General features: G+C 67.5%; 1 protein-coding gene across 1 annotated transcript; it reads left to right on the forward strand.

The window, feature by feature from the left end:
- The first annotated feature begins 4,163 nt into the window (after positions 1–4,163).
- Positions 4,164–10,933, forward strand: PLK5 (polo like kinase 5 (inactive)). Its single transcript, XM_039248103.1, is given in 15 exon segments — positions 4,164–4,274; positions 4,795–4,908; positions 5,038–5,154; positions 5,643–5,772; positions 5,860–5,947; positions 6,049–6,144; positions 6,724–6,922; positions 7,012–7,138; positions 7,260–7,336; positions 7,495–7,579; positions 7,861–7,938; positions 8,610–8,713; positions 8,716–8,766; positions 9,687–9,794; positions 10,635–10,933. Coding segments are annotated over 15 exon segments (1,671 nt in total). The 3' UTR covers positions 10,821–10,933.
- The last annotated feature ends 367 nt before the right edge of the window (positions 10,934–11,300 follow it).

The following is an 11,300-nucleotide window of genomic DNA, read 5'->3' on the forward strand; positions in this document are numbered from 1 at the left end:
CTCGCTGGCCGCCGGAGTCGGCCGACATCCCCGAGTAGAGGTCGAGGCGGCACCCAGATGGAGAGCGGACCACCGGGAAGGTGTCCCCCTGCAGGCAGCGTCTGGGGCCAGTCTGGAGAGGGTCTGCCCGTGCGTGAGGCCACCCAGCAGGTCAGCACCCCTGGGGCCCCCAGCAGGGTCAGACACAGACCTGCGTGTTTGTGTGACAAGTCCAGTCCGGTGGGACAGAAACCAGCAGACCTGAGGACATGGCATAAATTCAGGTTGGGACGGGCCACAGGGGGATCGCAGGGTGGAGGTGGCCTCCTGGACAAGGGTGGCCCTTGCCTCGCTCCTAGCAGATGAGAAGGAGCTGCTGGGTGAAGACACGGGGATGGGGAGCATCGTGAGCACAGAGCATGGCATGTGCAAAGGCCCTGAGGCTGGGATGCGCTTGGTACGGGGTCTTGGACCGACAGCGAGGCCAGGGTGGTTGGGCTGCGGTGAGTGGGCGGAGGGGAGGGTCCGTGGGGGCGAATCAGCAGGCCTTCCTTTGAATCCCATTTGGGCCTGGAGGGCTTCTTGCCGATGGGAAGGGACTGAGTTGCTGTCCCTTGGCCCCAGGACATGCGCTGAAACCAGCTCCCAGCCCCCCCCCCCCGTTCTGCGTGCCTCCAAGGGCCGAACATTCTGTGTCCCCTGACCCAGAGCTGCCCCTGGCAGCCCCGATCCTGGGTCCCAGCCGGTCCTGAGCGAGTGCTGGGGGCCCCAGCCGTGTCTCCCGCCCCCTCCCCTCCTCTGGACCCGCCTCCCCCTCGTGTCTGCCCTGCCCTCCACCCGCGGACGGACCCTAGCGTCGCAGCTCAAAGGGCAAAGGTTGGAGCGGCCGAGCCGGCCCGGCTCTGCTCTGGGTCGGCACTGGGTGTCTACGCCCGCCCCCCCACGCCCCTCCTCACCCCTTCTTCCTCCCCCGCCCCGGGAGCCACGGCCTGGAGCACCTGCGACGGGCATTCCCGGCGGGATGGACAGGACAGTGTCCAGTGGGGGGGCCCTGGTCAAGAGGGCGTTGGTGCTCCCTCGTCTCCCTCTCGGTGCAGTCGTACTCGGTCCCTTGGGGCCCACAGGGGCCAGCGCCCGCCCTGCCCCGTCCTCCCCAGCCCCTCACTCCTGGCCTCCAGATCAACGCCTGCACCGAACCCTTGCTTCAGGCTCCACTTTTGGCCGAGCCCAGGCTGGGACGGGGAGGGGGGGTGAGGGGGACAAGCGTCTCACTTCAGCGGCCTCCGGAGGGGGTGAAGAAAGGGCACAGCGGCCTCAGAACCAAGCTGCCGGCAGCGAGCAAAGGACAAGGAGCCTCAGAGGAGGGGAGAAAAGACTGGAAGCCACAGGCGGGAGAAAACTGCCGGTGGGGGTCTGGGAGGACAGAGAGGTCAGCGCTTCTAGAAGGAGCTGGCGCCGCGCACGAGGCTGGGAGAGGCAAGGGCGCGTCTGGTCCTGGGGCGGGGGGGTCCCCGGGGGCCTGCGAGGTGGGCGCGTGCTCACAAGGTCAGGCAGAGTCCGAGGCCTTTCCTGCACCAGGAGGCAGGAAAGGGACGCAGAGGCTGGTGCTCCCCCTCCGGCACCTTCCAGAGCTGAGCCACCGCCAACCCCGTGAGCGGTCCCTTGAGCCGCCGCGGGAGGGGGTGCTGTCTCAGCAGCCCCCTCCACCTGCGGCAGGTGTTCTGCGCGAAGCTTCCCGGCTTCTCTCCCAGGAAATGTGCTGAGTCTGGGGAGTTATCTCAGGTCAGTGGGGGACGGGGGTGGGGGGAGGGAGAGTGAGCCTGTGGCCCGGAGCGTGGTGGCCTCTGGCACCTGGGCAGGGGTCGGCGTGGAGGGCCGGGCCACGCCCCGAAATGCCACAGTGCTCTGCTTATTGGGCAAACCGCCTCAGTTTGCTCCTCTGTAAAATTGGGGGTATTAGGAAGCCCCCAACGGTGTCCTTTCCTTGTGGGAGGGGGGAATCCATCCCCACCATTTTTCTGTGCCAGCAGCATCAAGCACGCACACTGTTGTGCAGCCGCCCCCACCCTCTGTCTCCAGAACCTTCCATCTCCCCAGACTGAGACCCTGTCCCCACGAAGCATGGACTCCCCGCCCCCCGCCCCACCCCCGGCTCCCACCATCTACTCTGTCTCTGCGGACAGGACGCCTCTGGGGACCCCTGGGAGTGGGGTCATGCAGGACGTGTCCTTCCGTGTCTGGCTTCCGTCACTGCACAGTGACCTCCGGGTCCGTCCACACGGTGGCCCGTGGCGGGACGTCCTGACTTTCTGAGGCTCAACAAGGCTCCGGCGCGTGGACGGACACAGCGTGTCCTTCGTACGCCTGCGGCGGCTCAGCGTGTGGCCCTCTGGCCGCTGTGAACTGTGCCGTTGTGGACGTTGACGCGTTTTGTTTTATCGTCACGTTGTTTGTGTTTCGGGCCGGCGGGGGTCGCTGCTGAGGGGCAGCCCCGGCCGCGGTGGCCACTCGGGCAGGGACGCACAGCGGGCGGCCGGGGGCGGGGGCGCCCTGCCAGGGTCTCCCCGGGGCTCAGAGGGCCCGGCCCTGCCCTGCCCAGGCTCCCGGGGCCACTGGGGCAGAAGCACGGCGGGGGGGATGCGGGTGTGGACAGCGGCTCTGGACCCAGGATCCCGGGCTTGCGTGTGCCCTCCCGAGTCTCGGTTGTCTCACCGATCACGCGGGGCTACGCGGTCGGCTGCCGGGGGGTGGGCCGCCGCTCCCCGTCCTCCCGCCCCCGCACCGGCCGGGTCCCCCCCGCCAGTCATTCTAGGAGGCCCGGGTGTCTGACTTGGGCACATGGCTGCTTAACAAATACCCGAGTGAACCCGCAGATGGAGGTGAGACACAACCCGCAGGTTACAGGGTGGCAGTGACAGATGGCCCCCAGCCGCCCACCTTCTGCCACCCTGCGCTCGGTTCCCATCGGCAGGAAACAGGCTCCCTGGATGCGGCCGTCTGGCCCCAGGTGGCTGGCACTGAGGCCGGTCCCCCCACAGAAGTACCCGAGTCTCGCTGTGTCCCACGCACTGGGGCCCCTGACAGTCCCTCACGCCCTGGTTGCCCCGTTGGACACACCAGGTGGACATGTGACAACTCAGAAGGTGTTTCCTGTCCCTGGCGTCATGACTGGGCCACATTCCGAAAACTGGTCTCTGGAAAATTCCAAGGCCTGATTCCAGCCACAGGGAGCCCTGCTAACCTCTCCCCCTTCGCTGTGTTATGTAACGTTCAGGGGTTTGTGCTGTGCGTCCAGAGGCAGCTGCCTGGACTCGAATCCAGGACCGTCCCCTCCCTGCTGTGTGAGCAACAACCTCCCCGGGCCTCAGCGTGCTCACCTGTGAAATGGGGACAAGGCCAGCTCGTGTGTCCCCGGACTTAGGTAAGACGACTTGAGAGAACACAAGGAAGGAGCCTGGAACCGAGTCCGAGGTGTGGCTCGCAGATGGGCCCCGACGGTTCGCAGGAGGGGCCGACACTGCCCACCGGCTCTTTCTCTGTCTCTCCTCGGCCGCCCCTGCCGGGAGTCGCAAACCCTTGTCTGCCCTGGGGGCCCCAGATTCTGTTCCTCCTCGCCGCCTAGTGCCCTGGATCCTGAGGCTCCCGGCCGCCCGCGGCCCTCCCGGGTCCCCGCCCCGGGCTCAGCCCCAGAGACACTGGGTTTCTTTCTCCTCTGAATCCTGCCGGGCTCCTCGGGGCCACGAGAGCCCCTCAAGCTCTCACTTCCTCTCTCCTCTCCCTGGAAAGGCCTCTGAGAGAAGGAGCCGGTCTCTCTGACCTCAGTTTCCTGCTCAGGGCAATGGGCACTTACCGCTTCACAGCCTGGCGGGAGGCGCGGGCCGGCGGAGCTCCGTTCCCATCACTGAAACTCCCGCCAGGCCGGTGCCCCCGCGCCCCCGCCCCGCACACCCGCCCCCGCGCCCCCGCCGCCCCCGCCCCGCACACCCGCCCCCGCCCCGCACACCCGCCCCCGCGCCCCCGCGCCCCCGCCCGCCCCCCCGCCCCCGCGCCCCCGCCGCCCCCGCCCCGCACACCCGCCCCCGCCGCCGCCTGGCCCCGCCCCGAGCGTCGGGCCCCGCCCCGCCCCGCCCCCTCAGCCAATAAGAGGCGCCCCGGTGGCGCGCAGCCCCCGGAACGGCGGAGGGATGGAGCCCGGGCCGCGGCCGCGGCGGCGCAGGTGCCGCCCGCCGGTCTCCGCCTTCCTGCGCGACCCGAGCTCCGGGCGCGTCTACAGGCGCGGGAAGCTGATCGGCGAGGTGCGGACCCCGGCACCACGAGTGCGCGGGGGTCCCGGGGGGCGGGGCGGGGTCTGCGCCCCCGCGAGCAGGGGTGCGCCCCCAGCTTTTACCTCTGCGCGCGCCCCGGGTCTGGCCTCGGGCTTGCGTGGGAGCCGCTCTTTGGCGCCTTGTGCCGCGGCGGTGGGTCGGTTGTGTGTCCGCGGCTGTGGGTGTGCGTTCGAGCGTTGCGGGTCCCCGCGCCTTTGTAAGAGCTCTGTCGTGTCCCCAGGCGCGGCTGCCGCGTCTGTGTTGTCTGTGTCTGCGTGTGTGCGCACGCGGTGTCGGGGTCCGCCGGCTGCGTTTCCAGATCCGGATACGTCTGGGGTCGCGGCCCTGCGTCTCCCTGCGTGTTCGTGAGGCTGCCCGTGCAGGTGCGAGGCTGTGCGCTGTGGGTCCGCTCCTCTCCTGCTGTCTGTGTGTCTGTACGCGGGAAGAGGCTGGGCCACCGGTGCGCACACCCGCGCACACCCGGCCCTGAGCGGGGACGTCTCCACTGCAGGGCGCCTTCAGCCGCTGCTACAAGCTGACCGACACGTCCACCAGCGCCGTATTTGCCCTCAAGGTGGTGCCTCGTGGTGGGGGCGGGGCCGGGCGGCTGCGCCCCCGAGGGAAGGTAGGCCCAGACCTCCACTGCCCTGGGGTCCCTGCTTCGCAGGGGTCGCCAGACAGGTTCCTGCCCTTGGGGGCGTGGTGTGCGCCCCTGGGCATGAGTACTAGGGGTCAGGTGGGGCCATGCCTGCAGGTGGAACGTGAGATCGCCCTGCACAGCCGCTTGCAGCACCGAAACATTGTAGCCTTCCACGGACACTTTGCAGACCGTGACCACGTGTACATGGTGTTGGAGTACTGCAGCCGCCAGGTGCTCTGGGGGGGGTGGGGTGTGGAGGGCGGAGAGGGAACCTGCTCCCCACCCCTCATGTCTGCAGTGCTCATCTGGGCCCACCTGTGTGTCTCTCTATACTTACCTGTCTCTGCGTCCACACCAGACCCATCTGTGCTCGTCCGTTATGTGCCTGTCTCCTCCTAGGCATGACTCACTTCTGCACACCTGAGCCCACCTGTGTCTACTAGCGCCCCATTTATTCATCTGGCCCCTCTCTTCATCTGTGGCCATGTAGGGTCACCTTAACTCCATCCAGCCCCCTGAGCACACCTGTGCCCCCCGTGCCCCCCTGTGCACCCTCCGTGCCCCCTGTGCCCCCCTGTGCGCCCTCCGTGCCCCCTGTGCCCCCCTGTGCGCCCTCCGTGCCCCCCTGTGCCCCCCGTGCGCCCTCCGTGCCCCCCCGTGGCGCCCTCCGTGCTCCCCCGTGCGCCCTCCGTGCCGGTGCTGACTGCGGTCCCCTGCAGTCACTGGCCCACGTTCTGGAGGCGCGGCAGACCCTGACGGAGCCCGAGGTGCGTTACTATCTGCGGGGCCTGGTCAGCGGCCTGCGCTACCTGCACCAGCAGCGGATTGTGCACCGCGACCTGAAGCTCAGTGAGTGGTGGGAGGGGAGCCTCGGGGGGAGGGGGAGCTGGGAAGTGGCTCCTGCCCTCATACCCCCTCGCGCCTCCCCTCTGGCAGGTAACTTCTTCCTGAACAAGAACATGGTGGTAAAGATTGGAGACCTGGGGCTGGCTGCCAGGGTGGGGCCGGGGGGCCATTGCCATAGGTACGTGAGGGGCTCCGAACAGGCTCTCTGGAGGGTGCGGGGGGGGGGCAGTTTGGCACATGGGCCCCAGTGTTCCTGAGCCCACCACTGTCCCCTCCCAGAGTGCTCTGTGGGACCCCAAACTTCCTGGCCCCAGAGGTCGTCTCCAGGCATGGGCACTCCCGCCAGTCGGACATTTGGGCTCTGGGCTGCATAATGTGAGTGGGGCCTGGGGAGCCCCGGGCTGGGGGAGGGGCAGGAGGAGCCGGGTGGGGGCGGGGGGGACAGTGTAAGTGCACACGGGGGAGGTTGCACGGGGACAGGCAGGCGTGAGCATAGGACAGAGGCGGACAGGCATGTGCGGGTGTGGGGCCGGTGGGGGCATGCGCCTCCATCGTGCGAGTGTGCGGGTGCGAACAGGGCGTGCGGGAGGGAAACAGGTTAGGGCGGGCGCAGAGGCGGGCACACGTACGTGCAGGCAGCACCCAGGCGGGTGCGGTGGATCCACAGCTGTGACGAACAAGCGGAGCGGGACGGGAGCGAGCCTGCCGACGCTGGCATCGGAAAGGTGTGCGCTGTGCGTGCCGGCGCAGGCAGGTGTGCAGACAGCTGTGTGGACAGGACTGGCCAGGTGGGAGCACGTGCAGGGCAAGTGCGGGAGAGCGGATGCGAAGCCTGCCCAGGCAGGGGGGCGTGGCCAGGTGTGCGCAGGTGTGCACAGGTAGGCGTGCGCCAACCCTGGGCACCCAGGACCGATGCAGACGGGCACTCATGCTCCCGCCCCCCACCCGGGTCAGGTACACAGCGCTGACCGGCGCCCCTCCCTTCACGGCGGCCCCCCTGGCGGAGATGTACCAGAACATCAGGGCCGGCCGCTACCCCGAGCCTGCGCACCTGTCCCCCGGCGCGCGCCGCCTCATCGCCCGCCTGCTGGCGCCCAACCCCGCCGAGCGGCCCAGCCTGGACCACCTGCTGCAGGATGACTTCTTCACACAGGTGCGGCCGCCCCGGGTGTCGGGGGGCGTCGGGGCTCGGGGGCCAGGTGGCCCGCACCGCGTGCCGACCCCCCGCGCCCCCCTCCAAAGGGCTTCACTCCGGAGCGGCTGCCGGCCCACTGCTGCCACCGCGCGCCCGTCTTCACCAGGCCCCAGCCTCTGCGCAGGCTCGTCCGGAGGGTGGGCCAGCTGCTGCTGGCCCAGCGCCGGCCTCCCTGTGAGTACCGCCCCCCCACCCCTGCCCCTGGCTGCCCGCCGCTCACCCTTTCCGCTGCTCCGCACGCCCCGTCTGCACGGGGGCCGGGCTCTGCCCCCCAAACTCCTCGTGCCCCCCTCAGGCCCCTGCAGTCCTAACGAGGCGTCAGATCCAGGAGGAGGAGGTTCGGACCCTGACTCGGTGGAGTGGGGCGGTGAGGTGAGGGCTCAGGGCAGGGGCGCGGGGGGGCGGGTGGAACGCATTCTCACAGCAAGACTGGGCAGAGGGGAAAGCTGGGCAGGGTCTTCAGATCCAGGAGGCTGGGGCCCCTCCCCCAGCTCAGGGCGCCTCTGTCACCCCCACTCCTTCCTCCCCAGGCCTCCCTGTTGGACAGAGAGGCTCCCCGCCCTGAAGTCCCCGTCTACCTGCTCACCCAGGGCACCCTCCGGAGTGACCCAGCAGGTGAGCGGACACTCCATCCCCGGCTGGGGCTGCTGGTGGGGACTGAGGGTGGGGGGGTGGGGGCGGGACTGGGGCCTGCCGGGGTCATGGTCCCTCTCTTGGCCTCAACTTTCCCACCTGTAAAAATGGGAATGATGTCCAGACTCTTTCTGGGCTTAAAATAAGACTTATCCAGATTTGAGAGTTTAGGGACAGGCTGGTGGGAGGGGCCCCTCATGGGGGGGGGTGGCCAGGCTTATCTGTCCCTCCTCCATGCCCCCCACATAGATCTGTCTCCCCAGGCCCCAAGGGGAGCCAGAGGCAGGAGCCAGAGGCAGCCGTCAGGAACGTGCTGCTCTTTCTGGATCCTGGCCTCCCAGGTAGGAGCCCAACAGACCCCACAGGGACCAGCTTCCTCTTCACGCCCGAGGACAGGTGCCTTGATCTGTCTGGGGGTCCCCCTGGATATGCTGGGGCTCCGCTGGGGGGCAGAGCTGAGGGAGGCGTCAGGGCACAGTGATACCCACCGCGTGCGCCCCTCCTCGGCCACTGGCCTCGGAGCCTTTTCTTTCTCTAGGGTCCCTTGGGTTCCGCTTAGTCTTTGGTTTCACGCCCGCCCCCTGGCGACCGAAGCGCAGAAGGACCGTGGCCTTTGCGGCTCCTTCAGCAGCTGGAGCCAAGTCTGGTCAAATGTCTTCAGGAAAGAGTGAAAGATAATTTGGGGTTTGCAGGGACGGCGGCCCCGAGAGCGCTGCGCCGCTCAGCCGGCTCCCGCGGCCGCCGGACCTCGGCGTTTTCGCTGGTGGCCTTTTTTCTCCCGGGACCCCATCCAGGATCCCATAGGCCGTTGAGCAGTGTGTGTTTAACACGGCTGTTTTTGGTTTTGGTTTTGTTTTAAATGAAATACAGGAAAGCCGGGAGTGTCTGGGCGTCCCTGGGTCCTCTCAGGGCGGCTGGGGCTCCCCAGCCCGGGTCCCCCCCACCCTGCGCCTCCACCGCCCCCCCCAGGCCCTGCTGAGACCCCTCGCTCACTTCCCTTCTCCGTGCCCAGCCCCGCAGGACCCCCCGGGACAGCAGCGGCCGGTCCTCTGGGTCCCCAGGTGGGTGGACTATTCCAGCAAGTACGGCTTCGGCTACCAGCTGTCGGACGGGGGCAGCGGTGTTCTGCTCCGGGACGGCACGCACATGGCCCTGCGCCCCCCGGGGGAGTAAGTCTTGGGCCTCCTGTGCCCCCCTCCGCCTTTCCTCAGTCTTTCTTCAAGGGTTTATGATACACCTCCTGTGGGCACTTCCTGCCTGACCGCTCTGGGGGGATGGAGGAGGTGACTCTGCCACCTGGTTGTGGAGGGGATTTCTGAAGAAGCGACATTCAGGCGAGGCATGAAAGATGAGGAGGAGCCTGTCGGGAACAGCATCTGAGGCACTGGGAACAGCCTGTGCAAAGCTCCTGACACGGGACCCAGGGCAGTGGGTTGAGGGAGAGTGAGACGGGGACACAGGGAGGCTGTGAAGTCAGTGACCTTCAAGTTGCGGTTGGAACGGGTCCATCTGACATGCCCTTCCTGGCAGGAGTGACCTAGGGAGGCAGCTGGGCTGGTCAGGTAGGGACAGGCAGTGGCCCGGGCGGTGGAGGGTTGCCGGGGGCTGGGATCGGAGCTTCGTCGCCGGCCGGAAGGTGGGAGCAGCCATGAGGCAGGATGGGAAGAGGGTTTGGGGACGGGTCACGGTCTCAGTGAAGACGCGCTGAGTCCTGGGCTCCGTGAGGGGCAGGGCTGCGGGTATGGACAGAGGTGGGTCCTGAGGAGCTGGTCGCCGGATCCCCATCCCAGGGGGTGTGGCTGGTGGGAAGGTGTCGTCAGGCCTCAGGGGCCCAGGATCAAGGCTGTGGCGGCCAGCACTGCCCGGTACCCCCTCCCCAGCCGAGTCTGCTATGCGTCTGCGCGGGGGAAGCTGGAAACGTTCGCCCCGAGGGCCGTGCCCAGCCCGCTGGGCGCCAAGCTGGCGGTCCTCCGGCTCTTTGCACGCTGCATGCAGCAGCGGCTGCGAGAGGTGAGGGCGGGGTGGGGCTGGGCGGGCCCCTGGGGACACAGCCGCCCTTGAGGCCCACAGGCTGGGTCTGTCCCCGCAGGAGGGCCGGCCCAAGCCCGCCCCCGCCCCCGCGCCCGGCCTCTGCCTGCTGCGCTTCCTGGTGTCCGAGCGGGTTTTGCTGCTACTTCTCAGCGACGGGACGGTGCAGGTGAGTGCGTGGGTGGCCGTCGTCCTCAGTGGCCGGCAGGCGCTGTCGGGCGCGTGGCTGGAAGCAGCCGGCCTTGGCGGGCCGGGGGTATTGACCTCCAAGTACAAAAGTGACAAAACCGAAAATGTGTGTCAGTGCTGCACAGTGCAGCTCGGGGTCATCTCGTGTGGTTACGTTCCCAGCTGCCAGAACGTTGTTTCCCTGGAAAGTCATTTCTAGGTCTCACACCTCCTGGCCAGTCCCCAGACGCCACAGGCAGTAGTGTACAGTGCTTTCCTTGTTATTCTTTAAAGTTTTTTTTAAGGTTTTATTTTTGAGAGAGAGAGACAGAGTGCGAAGGGAGGGTCGGAGAGAGAGGGAGACACAGAATCTGAAGCAGGCTCCAAGCTCTGAGCTGTCAGCACAGAGCGTGACATGGGCCTCGAACCCATGAACCGTGAGATCATGACCTGAGCCAGAGTCCGACGCTCAACCAGCTGAGCCGCCCAGGCGCCCCTGCTTTCATCGTTATTTTTAAAAATTAGGATTTTTTTTGCCAGGAACCCCTCCCTGCCTCTTCAGACTAAAGTGCCGCTAGTGCTCACAATGACCGGGGCGGGGCCGCAGCTAGGGGGGCCGGTTCACCCGGGTCACAGGCTGACGAGCGAGGGCCTCACTGGGTTGCCCCACACTGGGTTGCCCCATCGGGACAGCAGGGCCCCTGGGCCTGTTCCCTGAGCTGCTGGGGGTGGGGCAGCCGCGGAGACCCAGGGCAGGGGGCTGCTCTGGGACTGCCAGGGCGGGGTAGGCCCCGGGGGCCCTCTCTCCTTGACCTTGACCTTGCTCCTCTTGCTTTGGCAGGTGAGCTGCCGTGGAGACGAGGCTCACCTGGTCCTGAGTGGCCGGGGTCAGGAGCTGCTGCTCACGGTCTGGGGACGCAGCCATAGCAGCACCGTGTACCCCCTGGGCGCCCTGGGGGACTCCGGCTGCGCCCCGGCCACCCGCCAGCACCTGCTCCACGCTCTTCACATGCTGCAGAGCATCTAGCGCCCCCTGCAGGGGGTGGCAGGGACCCTGGCTCCATTCTCCCCCGGGGGGGGGGGGGGGATCCCTGGGGACAGCTTAGGGTAGCACGGAAGGGGAGGCTTGCTCTGGGTCACGACTGTCAACCCAGACTTTTGTTTTCATTAAAGAAAACTTGACTCCCTAGCCTGCTGTCCGCCTCTCTGTTGGACTGGAGACGTGTCATGACCTGTTAGTGGAGGGGACACTTAGAGTAGCCTGTTCCCAGCCTGCTCCTCTCTGGCGCACACAGATGGGCCAGATCTCCACCAACACGGAAATCCACAGCGGAGCGGGGTTGTGCCATGACTGGAGAGCTGAGGCACGTGACCTTTGCTCGGAAGCTGGTGGCCTGACCTCTCCGGGGCTGGCGTCCTGTGACAACCTGGGGAGGTGTGCGGCCAGGGCTGGCCGACGACGGGGCTACATGCAGCGTATTCTCACAGGGACACGAATTCCAGGAAG

Source organism: Hyaena hyaena, unplaced genomic scaffold (genome assembly GCF_003009895.1).
Source record: "Hyaena hyaena isolate Hyena2069 unplaced genomic scaffold, ASM300989v1 scaffold_302, whole genome shotgun sequence".
In the NCBI taxonomy this organism is placed as follows: Eukaryota; Metazoa; Chordata; class Mammalia; order Carnivora; family Hyaenidae; genus Hyaena; species Hyaena hyaena.